Source organism: Malurus melanocephalus, unplaced genomic scaffold (assembly GCF_030028575.1).
Source record: "Malurus melanocephalus ecotype Western Australia unplaced genomic scaffold, MMel_1.1 scaffold_94, whole genome shotgun sequence".
Lineage (NCBI taxonomy): Eukaryota > Metazoa > Chordata > Aves > Passeriformes > Maluridae > Malurus > Malurus melanocephalus.
Window position 1 is genome coordinate 1,526,320 of NW_026623326.1, and position 12,570 is coordinate 1,538,889.

A 12,570-nucleotide genomic window follows, 5' to 3' on the forward strand; every position below is an offset into this window, starting at 1 on the left:
GAGACAAATTCTACAGATAACATACTGACAACATTCACTCTTTTCCACAAAAGGAAATGTGGAAATTACCTTTGCTTTCAGGAACCTAAAGTTAATTACTTTCCTGAAGGTTTCTACTAGGGCAGAAAACCAAGGATCACTTGTAACTTTATCTGAAAGGAGAAAAGGATGACATAGCTGCTAAGCACAAAATTTGACTTGCACTTCTTTAAAGAACATGGAAAATAGGGATCTTTTCCTGAGAAGTATTTCTAAAAAATACAGAAAGCGTATAGTCTCCCTATCCCATAGAGTATATACTGCTGTGAATGAATTCACTACTCAAAATTCAAAATCTATTCATTGGCACCATTAGGATTTTTTGTTCTCTGTTTCTTCAATATCATTCTGTGCACTTGACTTGCCATTAGGACTGTTGGTAATTTCATGTTGCAACAAAGACCAGAAAAGTAAAAATCCATCTCCTTTTTAGACTGGGACATCTTAACCCACAGTTATTCTCTAGTAACCTCCTTTTCAAGAGACATACAGTAAAGACAGACAAACATCTGACTTGTTCAGCCCATTCTTTTTCAGGTAAGGAAATTTACAGTATCTACATCTGATAAGGATTTCAGTGTAAATTGAAACTGTCTAGTCCACTGGATCGGTTTTMTATATTTTGCCCCTCACAAACATACAAATAAAAAACTGATTTCAGCAGACAAAACTCATATTCCACAGAGACTGAGATGTTAAAAAATCACCTGTGCAATCTCTGCAGCCAAATCCTTTTAAAATTAAATGTGTATTTTTAAAAGCTTTTCCAAGAACTCTTTCAAAGCCCAGTTTCCTAACATTCTCTCTGGTTACCTTGATGTTTTCTGCACAACAGGAAAGACATTTTTAAGGTATTTTGAAAAAAGACCTGATAAAAAGTTCAAGAACTTGGATCACTGATATAAGATACCATGTAGAAAAAATATTCCCCATTATTTCAACCTTCTTCTCCCAAATTTTTCTGCAGCCAGGGTTGGTGGCTTTTCTTTTGCCACCTGTGTCCAATTTCCAGTTTCCAAAAGCAAAATGAGCAGAATGTGGATCAGGTCATATATCTCCATATTTAGACTTAGTTCCCAACTCWCACTTTCTCCTGAGAAAGCTGCGATTGAGAACACTGCTGGGAGGATCAGAGGAAATGTTTGAGCACGTAGAAAATGCGATTCAAAACACTATCCCATGGAGATTGAAATGGCTTTAATATTTTCTTTTCTATCGATGTTCAATAACAAAATGATTGTTCTTAATTGTTATTATTTGCAGCATGTGAAGCTCAGGTGCAGAGGTGGAGCATGTCAGCATGACTGTTCCTACATTCCCAGAGAGAGGCTGGAGAGAGTTATAATGCTCAGCCAGAAACTCAGAAATAGCTGTAGCCCAGGGCATAGTTTTATCCAAGTTACAATTTCAGAAGCACAATTATTACCTCTGATCATCAATCAGTATAAAACTGCTCTGRGACCCACTAAAAGCAGCTGAAAATAATCTTGCTGGAAGACCACATTAGAGTTTATTTCTTTTTTTATTTTTTGAGCGGGTGGATAAAATATTTCATGTCTCCATTAAACCATGTCCTTACATCTTTTTTAGGAACTCACATGGTGGACATCTTAGATAAACAATTTTCAAATCCCAGTTTTGATTTAAGAGATATTTGTATCCCTTAATTTCATAAGTAGTACTGGTGTTAGGAATTCCTAAACTGACATTATTGTGCTGCCTTTACCATTTAAAGTTTCCTCCTAACCAAGTGTATGTATGCAGAGTAGAAAACATGGGAATTTATGGGCAATTTATTATTTCAGAAGGCATTAAAAGCAAATTAAGCATTTAGGCTTAAAACAAAGAATGCAAAATTCACAAAACTGCTCTCCATAGTCATGCCAAAAAAGGACAGATTATTCTCCAGGACATTTCAGTCACGATGCCTTGCCTCCCCATAGTAAAACTTCATATTGTCTACACAGGACACAACACAAATTGAAGCAAACTTCTTGAGTATTTCTGTGTTCTTTGAGAGGCAGCCAAAAATAAATTGGTGTCACAAGTTTATTGCACCATTATGAAAAACAGAGAGTGGGGCGGGCGAGGTCTGAACTCAGTTTGGGCTCTTCCTTCTAATCCCCACATGGCAAAAACTCATTTCACATGACTTAAGTGCAAGGGCTAAAGAAACAGCACAGGCTTCTGATACTATGTCTGCAAACAGAAGGGGATGACCACAAAATCCCAAAGCTCTTCTGTTTGCACTGAAAAGAAAAATCAAATCACAGTCACTTACCCTCTGTTGGCAGCACTGGGGGAAGTGTGGTCTTAGGCTTCTTGGTCTTCTTGTCAGTAGGCTTTGAGGTCTTTGAGGCATCTGCAGTCAAAAYAAATAATAAAATACAAATCCTATCTGAAAAATGGATAATGAAAAAGCTGTCTAATAAAAGGTTTATTTTGGATCTTTTGGCAAAGTTAGAGGAAATTGCTGTCCTTTAGGTTTTTAAGAAAAATTTTCTGCACAGATTTGCTGGCAAATATCACATTCTGAAGGGAAGAGGGAGCAGAGAGGGAAAAACCTTCTACAAAAGCAGCGGCACTGAGGACCCAAGTGAGCAGCTGGACAAGAGGTGCCATCTAAGCTGATAGGTATTTGAGCTGAATAGACCCAATACAACGTGCACAAAGCTGTGCTAGGCTGAGAAAAGGAAAACGAAGCCATATTGAAACATCATTTCATCCAAAGGAATCTCTTCCCATGTAATTCTTCTACTCCACTGTCCGTGACACCTATTCAGATTAACCCATGTTGAAGACTAGCATTTTCTCTACATTTAAGTATTTCCAAGGTATTATTGGCCATAGGTTTATTCCTAAATAGAAACAGGAAAAAGGACACCATAGGACTAAAGTTTGATGGATTCTATTGATTKCACAATTGCACAGCTCTTGTCCAGAAACTGCTCATCACTGCAGGCTACACTGACAGCTAAGAGACAATAAAGCTCCCTTCCATGTGTAGTCCATAGGAGAAATAAATAAAAAGTACAACGTTTTTTAAGATTATTCCAGGCTGACCATGATCACAGGACTAGAGCACCTCTCCTCTGAAGACAGGCTGAGAGAGTCGGGGTTGTTCAGCCTGAAGAGGAGAGGCCTTTGGGGAGACCTTAGAGCCCCTTCCAGTATCTAAACAGCTCCAAGAGAGCTGGGGAGGGACTTTGCATGAGGATCTGTAGAGCCAAGTCAAGTAGGAATGGCTTTAAGCTAAGAAGGCAAAGTTTAGATTAGATATTAGGAAGAAATTCTTCACMTGTGATGGTCATGAGGCACAGGCTGCCCAAAGAGGTTGTTGGCTTCCCATCCCTCGGGGTGCTCAGGACCAGGCTGGATGGGACTTTGAGCAACCTGATCTAGGGGAAGGAGTCCCTGGCCATGGCAGGGGTTGGAACAAGATGATCTTTAAGGTCCTTCCAACACAAACCATCCTAGGATTCTGTGTCCCATAACACAAATCCTAACAAGCTCTGCTTGTTAGATCGTTTGATCCTGACATTTATCGTTGGAAGAAAGATCCCAGATCTGGATTATGATCTCAGCAATAGCAGTATCACTTTACTGCTTTCAAATATTCAGCTTTCAGAGGATTTGTGAGTGAGAGAGCTGTTAGCTAGCAGAGAAAAAGATGACATAAATGTTATGGAAACAGCTATTTTAGTCACCTTMTAGGTGCCAGAGAGAGAAAATGCATCTAAGTTTCCTAAAAAGTTAATTGGGGAAGAGAAAATCTCCTAGTAAACAATTCAGAGCAGGAGGCTGTGTGAGAGTTCAGATTCTACACATGCAATAACTGAAGTCCAACATTCCTCCAATCTTATTTTGAATCCACGGTGTTAAAAGGAATACAATGGTTATGGTTACTTAGTCTAAAAATCAGTATCTGGGATCCTGACAGTAGATTGAAGAAGAGAGAAATTTTAACTGTTGTTTTAGATCACAATTCCAATTTAAAAATAAGTTGTCCCCTCTGGCAGTCTCAGACATGGGATATCAGATGGCGTCTTTCCTAAATAGCTGGAGTTTTCTATGGTGCCACTCCTCAAAAMCCCTTCTCAGCAGCATGCCAGTGGAAAATGGAATAGGCAGATGAGACAGACAGCACGAAGGTAAGGAATGTGGTCATTCTGGTGCCCAGCATGATGTGAGCTCCTAATGCCATGGGTGCCACCAGCACAGAAAGCCAGACAGATGATGTAATGTCATTCAGCAGGCAAGGAGCTGACAGCCTCCCACGTTCAAGACTTTGCAAGACAAACTCTACCTGCAGCCTGGGAGAGCGTGCACTGTCCAGAAGGAAACTGGAAGTGAGAAATAGGCTAAGGGAAGCTTCAGGAAGAAAAGCAACTACTTGAAGGAGATCAGAATACAAAGGAAAAACACTTAAGTGACTGAGGCATTTAAAAGTTGCAAGGGCAGCTCTAGAGAACTACTGTRTGCTAAACTTTTGATGATCTGATCCTTTAACACTCTCAATCTGTGGTAGTTAAGGAGTTTCGGGACTAGATTTTTCTTAAAACTTCTTCTTGGACTTCAGCACTGACAAAATTTATTACTTCAAATTACAGAACTATAAAAAATAACTTATCAAATACCTAACACAAATTACACKGTGACCACAGTATCACAGAAGGTGGCATTAGAGGTGGCAGTGTATTTAATTGTAAATTTATCTGTAATTAATTCCTTTTCCAGTTACACGAARACTGACCTTTAGTGAGGAGTTACAGGATCATATTTCTACCTTGTATCATGTAGTATTAGGAAAAAATAAGTTTTCTTTTCTAGACCTTCCATCCCAAATACCACATTTGCAACAAGYTGTGAAGGTTTAGTACCCAAGTTCTCTGTTACTGGGCTTGTTGTCTAGTTTTGTGTTTGTTTTRGTCACAGCAGAAAGTCTCAGAGTTTTCAATAATAAACTCATCAGAAGGTTAATAAGCAGTATATTTGGTTACTTCAAGTCCCTTAAATAATTTAAGCTCCATGGCAGTTTTATAGGTATGTCTCGCTCAGCGTCACCTTGGCCTTGCCCAAGGCCAAGTGTGTTTGGCAAGAGTAGTGTCATCAGCATGACTGGCTGAAAACAAGCACCTCAGTCAGTAAATGATCCATGTTCTAAGACTATGGCACACAAGGGTGGTTGTGTTGCTAATTCATTTCTTTTTGCTCACTTATGCCAAAAAACCAAGAACTGGGGAGTTCTAGAGTGAGAAATGTGCCACACACAGTCCTGAGGCAGACTCACACCCAGCCTCACAAAGGAAACTCTCACCTGCTCTCAGAGGATGCACACAGCTCAGAAACAAAGCTTACAAGTTCAGCTTACTGCTCTAAAAACCTTGGGGAAATATAGTGGGCAGCGGAGAAGATAGATTATTCCACAAAGCAACCAGAGCCCTTGGTCCTGTACTGTTTCTCTCCTTTATGGGAGACACTGAATTATTTATCAACCAAAACGTGAAGAAGGAAAAGAGGTAGAGTTCCATTTTTCTTTCTTTAGGTAAGTAATTCCTAAAGGTTGTTATTGGGAAATAAAGTGGAAAGGAGGAAGCTCTGAGGAAGGGTTTTCCTGTACCCAGYACAGTACTTACCTTCTACCACCACTTTGCAAGCACATTCAGCTTTCCCTGCGGGGTTCTCAGCTGTGCACTTGTACTCGCCCCCATCTTCAGGCACGACCTTCTCAATGGTCAGTGAGCAGAGTGTCCCTGCACAAAGGAGGGAGAGATCAGATTCATGTTTATACTGCAGTTCACAAAAACCTCTGCTCTAGGAAGGAGCAGAATACGTCAAATGAGCCAGTCCTTCACTACTGGTGATCTTCATGGCTAGAAAAAACCTTAAAAATTCAACCTTATTGTAAGCTTATTAATGCTAAATAAATAAAAAAACCTGAATCTTACTGTTTTTCCCTAGGATACTCCAAGTTGTCCCCACAGMCCTGAACTGGTCAATGGATACAGGCAGAAAAGACCCAAAGCAGCCCCTGGGCTGCTCCTGTCTTGCAGCAGAGATCAGAAGTCCTCATTCAGGTGACTTTTTTTCCAAAAGTGCTCATAGTTTAGGACTGTAAATAACAGGGTTACTGTCAAATGCCCATCTTCAATGTTTTGATTCAGCTTTGTCTCTGGCATTCCCACGAGAATTCTTGTGTGTGAGAGCAGAACTTCAGCTTATTGCTTAAGTTTACAAATGGCACTGAAAGACATTTTCTTTTTGCTGGAATTGCCTAATGAATAACTGCCTGATATTGTAAAACATCCATTGGAAAGTCCAATATATTAGTGGCAATCAAATTTGTTACTGCAACCAATTTCTTTTCAAACAAAAAAACCAAAATTTGACTTAATTGGCTTTGCAGAAACAGGATGCACAWAAGCTCATTATTTACCAAGGGAAGCTTGGTATGACCCAAGGGAAATACATTTCCTCTTAAAAATTAAAACTCTGTGAACCAAAACAGAAGTTGTTCCCAGTAGATGTGGATGAGGAAGAAGAACCTTGTCCCTTACATTCACTTGCATTGCTTGGGACAATGAAGTACTTTCCAGGGAGAAGCCCAATTAAAATGCTCCACTTTCCCCTTCCAAATATCCCTTATTAAGTGAGGCTGAAGCGTGGGTTTGTTTTCTCCTTCTTTATTGGAATGCTGGGTCTGTCCCCTAAACACAGCCTGAGGCATTGTGCATTTCTGCCCATTGCTGCTGCTCTGCCCCAAATCCCTCCACCCTCAGCTTATCTCAGCTGCAGTAAAACCTTCCCTCTTCCTCCATTTACCTTTCTCACAGTCATTCCTAATTAATGGTAAGATTGAACAGATATTTTTTTTCAGATATTCACCCTGTCTCCTGAGATGTATGAAAATTTCCCAGATCTGTATTTGCCACCTTTCTTTCTATGACAAGTGAAGGCTGCCTTCTGCCTTCCAGAATGTTTAATTCCAGGCTCCCCWTCAAATGTGTCCCCTRTGATGTGGGAGAYGGCACAGGTGATACTGGGCCATGAAAAGGATCTTGAAACAATTCCTCTCCATCCAAAGAACTTTGGGAGTTTACYGGTTCTCTTTGGAGATGAATTTCGTTCAGACATGTCAATTATGCTCTTGGCATTCAGATTTTTCTCTCATTTTAAATCTGGATATCATTATACAAGACAAATCTTATAAAAAACATTCAGATGGTTTCCAGCAAATTTGGTTTGCCAGAAACACATAGCGGTCAGGAGAAAATTATTTTTCCCCTCTATATCATCCTCCACAAAATCAAGAAGCTCTAAATRATGACTATTTTCCCCTGAGAAATGATATGAAAACTATCTCAGAAGARGAGCACTGACCCCTCACTCACATGGGCTGTGCTCAGCCAACCACAGGGTGAAAAGAAAATCCACGTGCCCTCCCTGAGGTAACGCTTTTCCATGAGTCAGGCTGAAGCCAAAAATGTCACGAGCTGCAGTTCCATTCCAAATGGAGGAGAGACAGTAGAAAAGTATTCTTGAAGGCATCTAGCAAATATAAATTCACRTGTCTCTGCTGTTTAAAGAGACATTTGGAGAGCAAGCCACAGATAACATCCAGTCTAAGAATTTGTACAAATCTATGTAACAAGATTAGAAAAGATTGCACATTAAAACCTAAAGATGTTTTTGAAAAAAATGGAACTATGGAACAAAGACAGATATATGAAGGAAACCTCGGGCCATCTTACTGCAGGAAAGGAGCCTGGCCTGTAAGGATACCTGAACCATTAAGGGRCTGGAACAATGCAGAATTTACTCTAGCTTCTTCTGGAGTTTTCTACCTGCTCAAAAGCCCTTCCTGAACTCATTGAAGACTAATTGACACAGGCTCACTCCTCACCACTCATTTAATGAAGTTATTTTGTGAGGAAGGTGAAGGAAATCTGTTTTTTTTTCAGGGGCCATGTCCCTTTCCCTCCTAACTCCCACCTCTCTGTGAAAATAATCTGCATCCTATTCTCCTCCTGTTCTTCCTTCTCCCCAGGAACTCCACTGGAACAGCACATGCAAAGTACGTGAGGATTTCTGGCCTTCTTGCTACCACCAGATACAATGGTAGTAGCCCTCACTGGAGGGAATATGAAAAATTTGGGTCACTCTGTTTAGCCACCAATATTCACGACACTGTGGACTTCTAGAACTAGGCATGAAATTGGCCACTGGATCAGAAAGTATTGCCCAGGTTGGATAAGGAGTATAAGGGGAGGCTGAGGGAGCATGGCTGTAGTAGAAACCTCATTTTTTGTAGAAAACTAGGGAAGAAAAAACCAAACCACCAAAACCAARGCAGARCTTGATGAGATTTCATAAGTTTCACAGGAAACTTCCCAACCAGGCCTACGTTCTGTGATCTAGAGCTACAGTCAATTCCCGGGGCTAGAAGGCCAAATGTCTTTCAATGAAGTATTTGGTATTTCCTCTGCAAAATCCCCCCATGACTTGAAACAAGCTTATTTCTCATAACTGCTGGAAAGCCCAGACTGGTTACTCCAGTTGGGTGTTCTGAAATCCTGGCATTTCACAAATCCCCCAGTCAACTAAAAATATTTGCTATCTRTTTTGTCGCCCCAACCCTCTACTTTTTTTTAGGAACCAGGCCACAGACAATCCTTAAATGTTGTCACAAAGTGCAGGATTGGAGTAAACACAAATACTGGAATCTACCACTTAGACACTGGGACTGGTGCAGCTCTAGAAAAGACCATAAGAGCCACAAAAGCTGATGGTTTACTGGAGACTCTGGTTTAGATACACAGTCTTTCCTTTGAATTTAGAGCTATTAAAGGGTTCTCTGACTTACTCAAAAATAGTGCAAGACAGTTTAAAATATCTCGAGGCTTCTGCATTCTTTCCATGAAACTCCACAGAAAGCCAACTTCAGATATAAAACAAATACACAAACCAACAAAARACAGTTTCTTAGTCTCATTCCCCACGCTGGCATCTAGCTGGCCAACCTCCTGACTCCTGTCCATGATGCAGACTCAAGTTTATGGCTTTCTCATTTGTATCCCATGGTATAAAAAAGTACCGTGGAGTATTTAGGCAATATTAATAAACAMTGGTCTATGAGAAATTGTGCCTAGGAGACATATTTTTTTAAGRAACCCATTGGCTTAGAGTGTTAATTTTTTAAATAAATGCCAAATTGTCTGGGAAAGTTTGAATATGTGAACATGTTACAGTCATGTTTAAAAATGAGAAGTGGGTTGACCTGGAAAATATTGACTACAGTTAACAGTGACAACAGAAAAAACAGTGAAAAAAATCATATGAATTTCAGAGAAGAAAAAAAATGTCAAATGTAATTACTGCTAATTGATAGAGTTTTAAGGAAAATGATGTGAGAAACCTACTTTCATGATTCATGGCATTAGACATTTAACTGGCAAATGTATCTGTGCAAAGRTAGTTTTCTTAATCTTTACTGAAATAGTAGCGATACCTCACATTATTCTGCTTGTAATTAATGCTACATTACTAAATTGACATTAATTTAGGAAGGAGTTAGAGCAGCCAAAATAAAGATCTCCTGAGGAAGCTGACAATTGGAAATCATCACTCACTCTTTTTCCAGTGTATTTCCTCTGTGATCAGACTAGGGCCCAAGTTATTAAACATTTTAATCTGTGATGGGGAAGTACTCATAAATTAACATTGATAAATTTACAGATGCTAGAAGGAATCTTGGACAGGGAAAAGAGAAAGAGAGAAAACAGAGCAGTCCTCACAAACAATCTCATTTACTTTTTAAGCTGAGTCCAATTCACTGAAAGAAAATGGGATTTAGAATAATGAAAAGACAAGCAATGATGTCAATAAGGGATATTGTGTATTTAGAAGGTTTAAAGGTTTAATAGAAAAATGACAAACATCAAACATGGGCTCCAATGTTGTGAGGTAGAAACAGGGCTAATAACCTCAGTAAGGGCAGCAGTAAGTTATGATCCATCTTGCTGATGCTCATACCCACATGATTCTGCTGCCTGTTTTCTAAATTAGGATAATAAGCCAAAAAACAGCAACTGGAGAGGAGTTATTGAAAAGAAAACCAAAACAAAASAACCCCAAGCCTCCAAGGGCTGGATGAAGTGCATCATGGAGAGAAAGCTAGTAAGAGCTTGATTTGTCAAGTTTCAAATAAAAAGGAGAATGATAGCTTGGTTACAGAGTCAAAGCCATTCTATCCAGTTAGAAACAAGCCATTGTTTTGTTACTTGATTTAATAACAAAACTCTTACCAGAATAATTAGACACTATTATAGCAAATGTTTCTCTTTTGCTGTATGTAAACCCACACTATATGCATTTACAGGAAGACAGATTCAGACATAAATGACAGTGCAGAGGGAAATGTGRCATGTGACAACCATGGTGTTGTGTCAGAACTGATGCTCAGATGATCTCCCCAGTCCTAAACTTTCTGAAGAAGCTTTACTTAGGTGCAAAACCCATCTGCTTTCAGCAGTATATAGAGTTGAGTTAATTACACACCAAACTCTTGCCCAAATTTAATTTAAAAGAAAATTAAAAAGTCATGGCAGATCTTAGTTAGACTGGCAGACACAGACTTGCACAATTGATAGGAAGATTTAGGAGTTACGTTAAGTCACAAGAAAGTTGTTAAGGCATTATTGCTAATAAGATTACCAAATCTTTACACTGCCAAGAAACTTGGGAAGAAAAAATGCTGGCTCAGACAAAGCAATACAGTCTGGGCATTTTCTAAGCTACACCATCACTGCTACCTGAGTCTACATTAGTCTATATTAGACAGTTCCTTGTTCATCTATATAGTCACATAGTACTAAATCTGTCCAAAAAAAGCAGAGCAAGCTGACTTTAAAAATGGCAAGTTTACCAGTTCTGACTTGTATTCATTGTAAACCTCTGCTGACCAGTTCACTAAGGATGCTGGCTGGCAAAGCCCTTTCACTGCCATCTTACAGAACAACTTTTGGAACCATGCAAGCACTTTCTAGTGGATTTTCTGTCCAGGATTGAGTTACAGAGAAGGACAGTATCACAAGGCACTGCTGGGCCAGTGCTTTACAATTACAAAACAAAATGGGTTCTGCTCTAAAGAGTTCCCCCTGTGAGGAAACTTGTTCTAGTCAGTCCTTATAAGTCTAACTTCACTGCTCTGTCTGCTCAAGCTTTCTTAAAACTTTTTTCCAAACAAAAAGCCCCTCCATAACTTCAAACAAAGAAGTCTCTCATATTAAAGTGCCTTTTAACCGTGCATTATCTACCCCATTGGTATAAATGTATAATGCTCTAATTTATGAGTACCCTCTTTTTTTATTAGTAACCATTTATTTTGGTATTTCATGGGAAAAAAACCACATTAATATCTATCTCAGAAAGGTAGATAACTGCACTCTGACAAGTTTAAAAGAAGAAAAGTATAAAATCAAACTATTGATAAAATTGTGCAACAGAAAAATAGTGCAAGAGCTAATTTCACCAAAAAATTATACATAAATCAAAAAATCATTCCCATCAACCAACAGAGTGCCATTTGGGRAATTGTTAAAAGGAATGGAAGAATAAGTGTACTGATGTTCGTGATTTCAAAGGGAAAATAGTTGAAATGTAAAATGGAAGGAACGTGACACAACATTACCTATTGTTGTGATTGTGCCATTCAGGATAGTGCTGTCCAGATTCTGACCTCTAACTAAATTTAACCCTGGAATCATGGAATACATTGCAAGCCCTAGATAACTGCCAGAATACAGCAAAAAATAAATATGCCTGAAGACGAAGGTCTTTTTTGGAGCAGGGTTTAGCTTTTCTTTTAGCAAAGGCCTTCGCAGTCAGARGCTGTTCTGATGCTTCTCCAAAGGTACAGAAGCAGGGATCAACTCTCCCTTCTCCTGCACTCCAGTGGCTCAACTGCTTTGGGCAGGCACTTTAGYGTCAGTCAGGCTCTGCAGTGCTTCTGTGACCAGCATTGTTTCTAAAAGGAAAAGGGCCTCACTATCAACTACAACAAATATGCCAAGGAAAATTGTTTTCAGTGAGTGACTACACAAAGGGATATAGTTTTGCATAGTTTGCCTGTCCTGTGAACTTGTKACAAACAAGTATATTTCTAAGTTTAACCTTTCTGACCAAATATGCCACTGTTTAATCATGTGTTCCTGAAACTGGATTTTATGTATTTATCTTCACAATATATTTGGCACAAGGAGATGAGCAAACTGCTGTCTCTTTGTGCCCTTTTTTCCCCTCTCTCTTTTGGGAATGACAGAGAATAATAATTCAATTTCCAAAAGACAAATACATAACATTCTGTGGGTTCATGCTTTACTTACTCTGACCAGTCTGTGGGACAATATTTCATAGCAAGACAGGCTAGTAGTGTGGTTAAGAGGCAGAACATGCCTTACTCTAGACAAAGAGTTTACCAGTATCCAACTCATTAAGAACATGTAAGTTATTGTAAGATACCACTGGAGAGTC

General features: G+C 39.2%; 1 protein-coding gene across 1 annotated transcript in view; it reads right to left on the reverse strand.

Moving 5' to 3' along the window:
• MYLK (myosin light chain kinase) overlaps positions 1-12,570 on the reverse strand; it is a 190,639-nt gene that overhangs the window by 55,796 nt on the left and 122,273 nt on the right. The window contains exons 17-18 of the mRNA XM_057368573.1: positions 5,676-5,792; positions 2,321-2,401 (exon numbers count right to left, since the gene is read on the reverse strand). Of these exons, the coding sequence (XP_057224556.1) occupies positions 2,321-2,401; positions 5,676-5,792 (198 nt within the window). The remainder of the gene's footprint in view (positions 1-2,320; positions 2,402-5,675; positions 5,793-12,570) is intronic.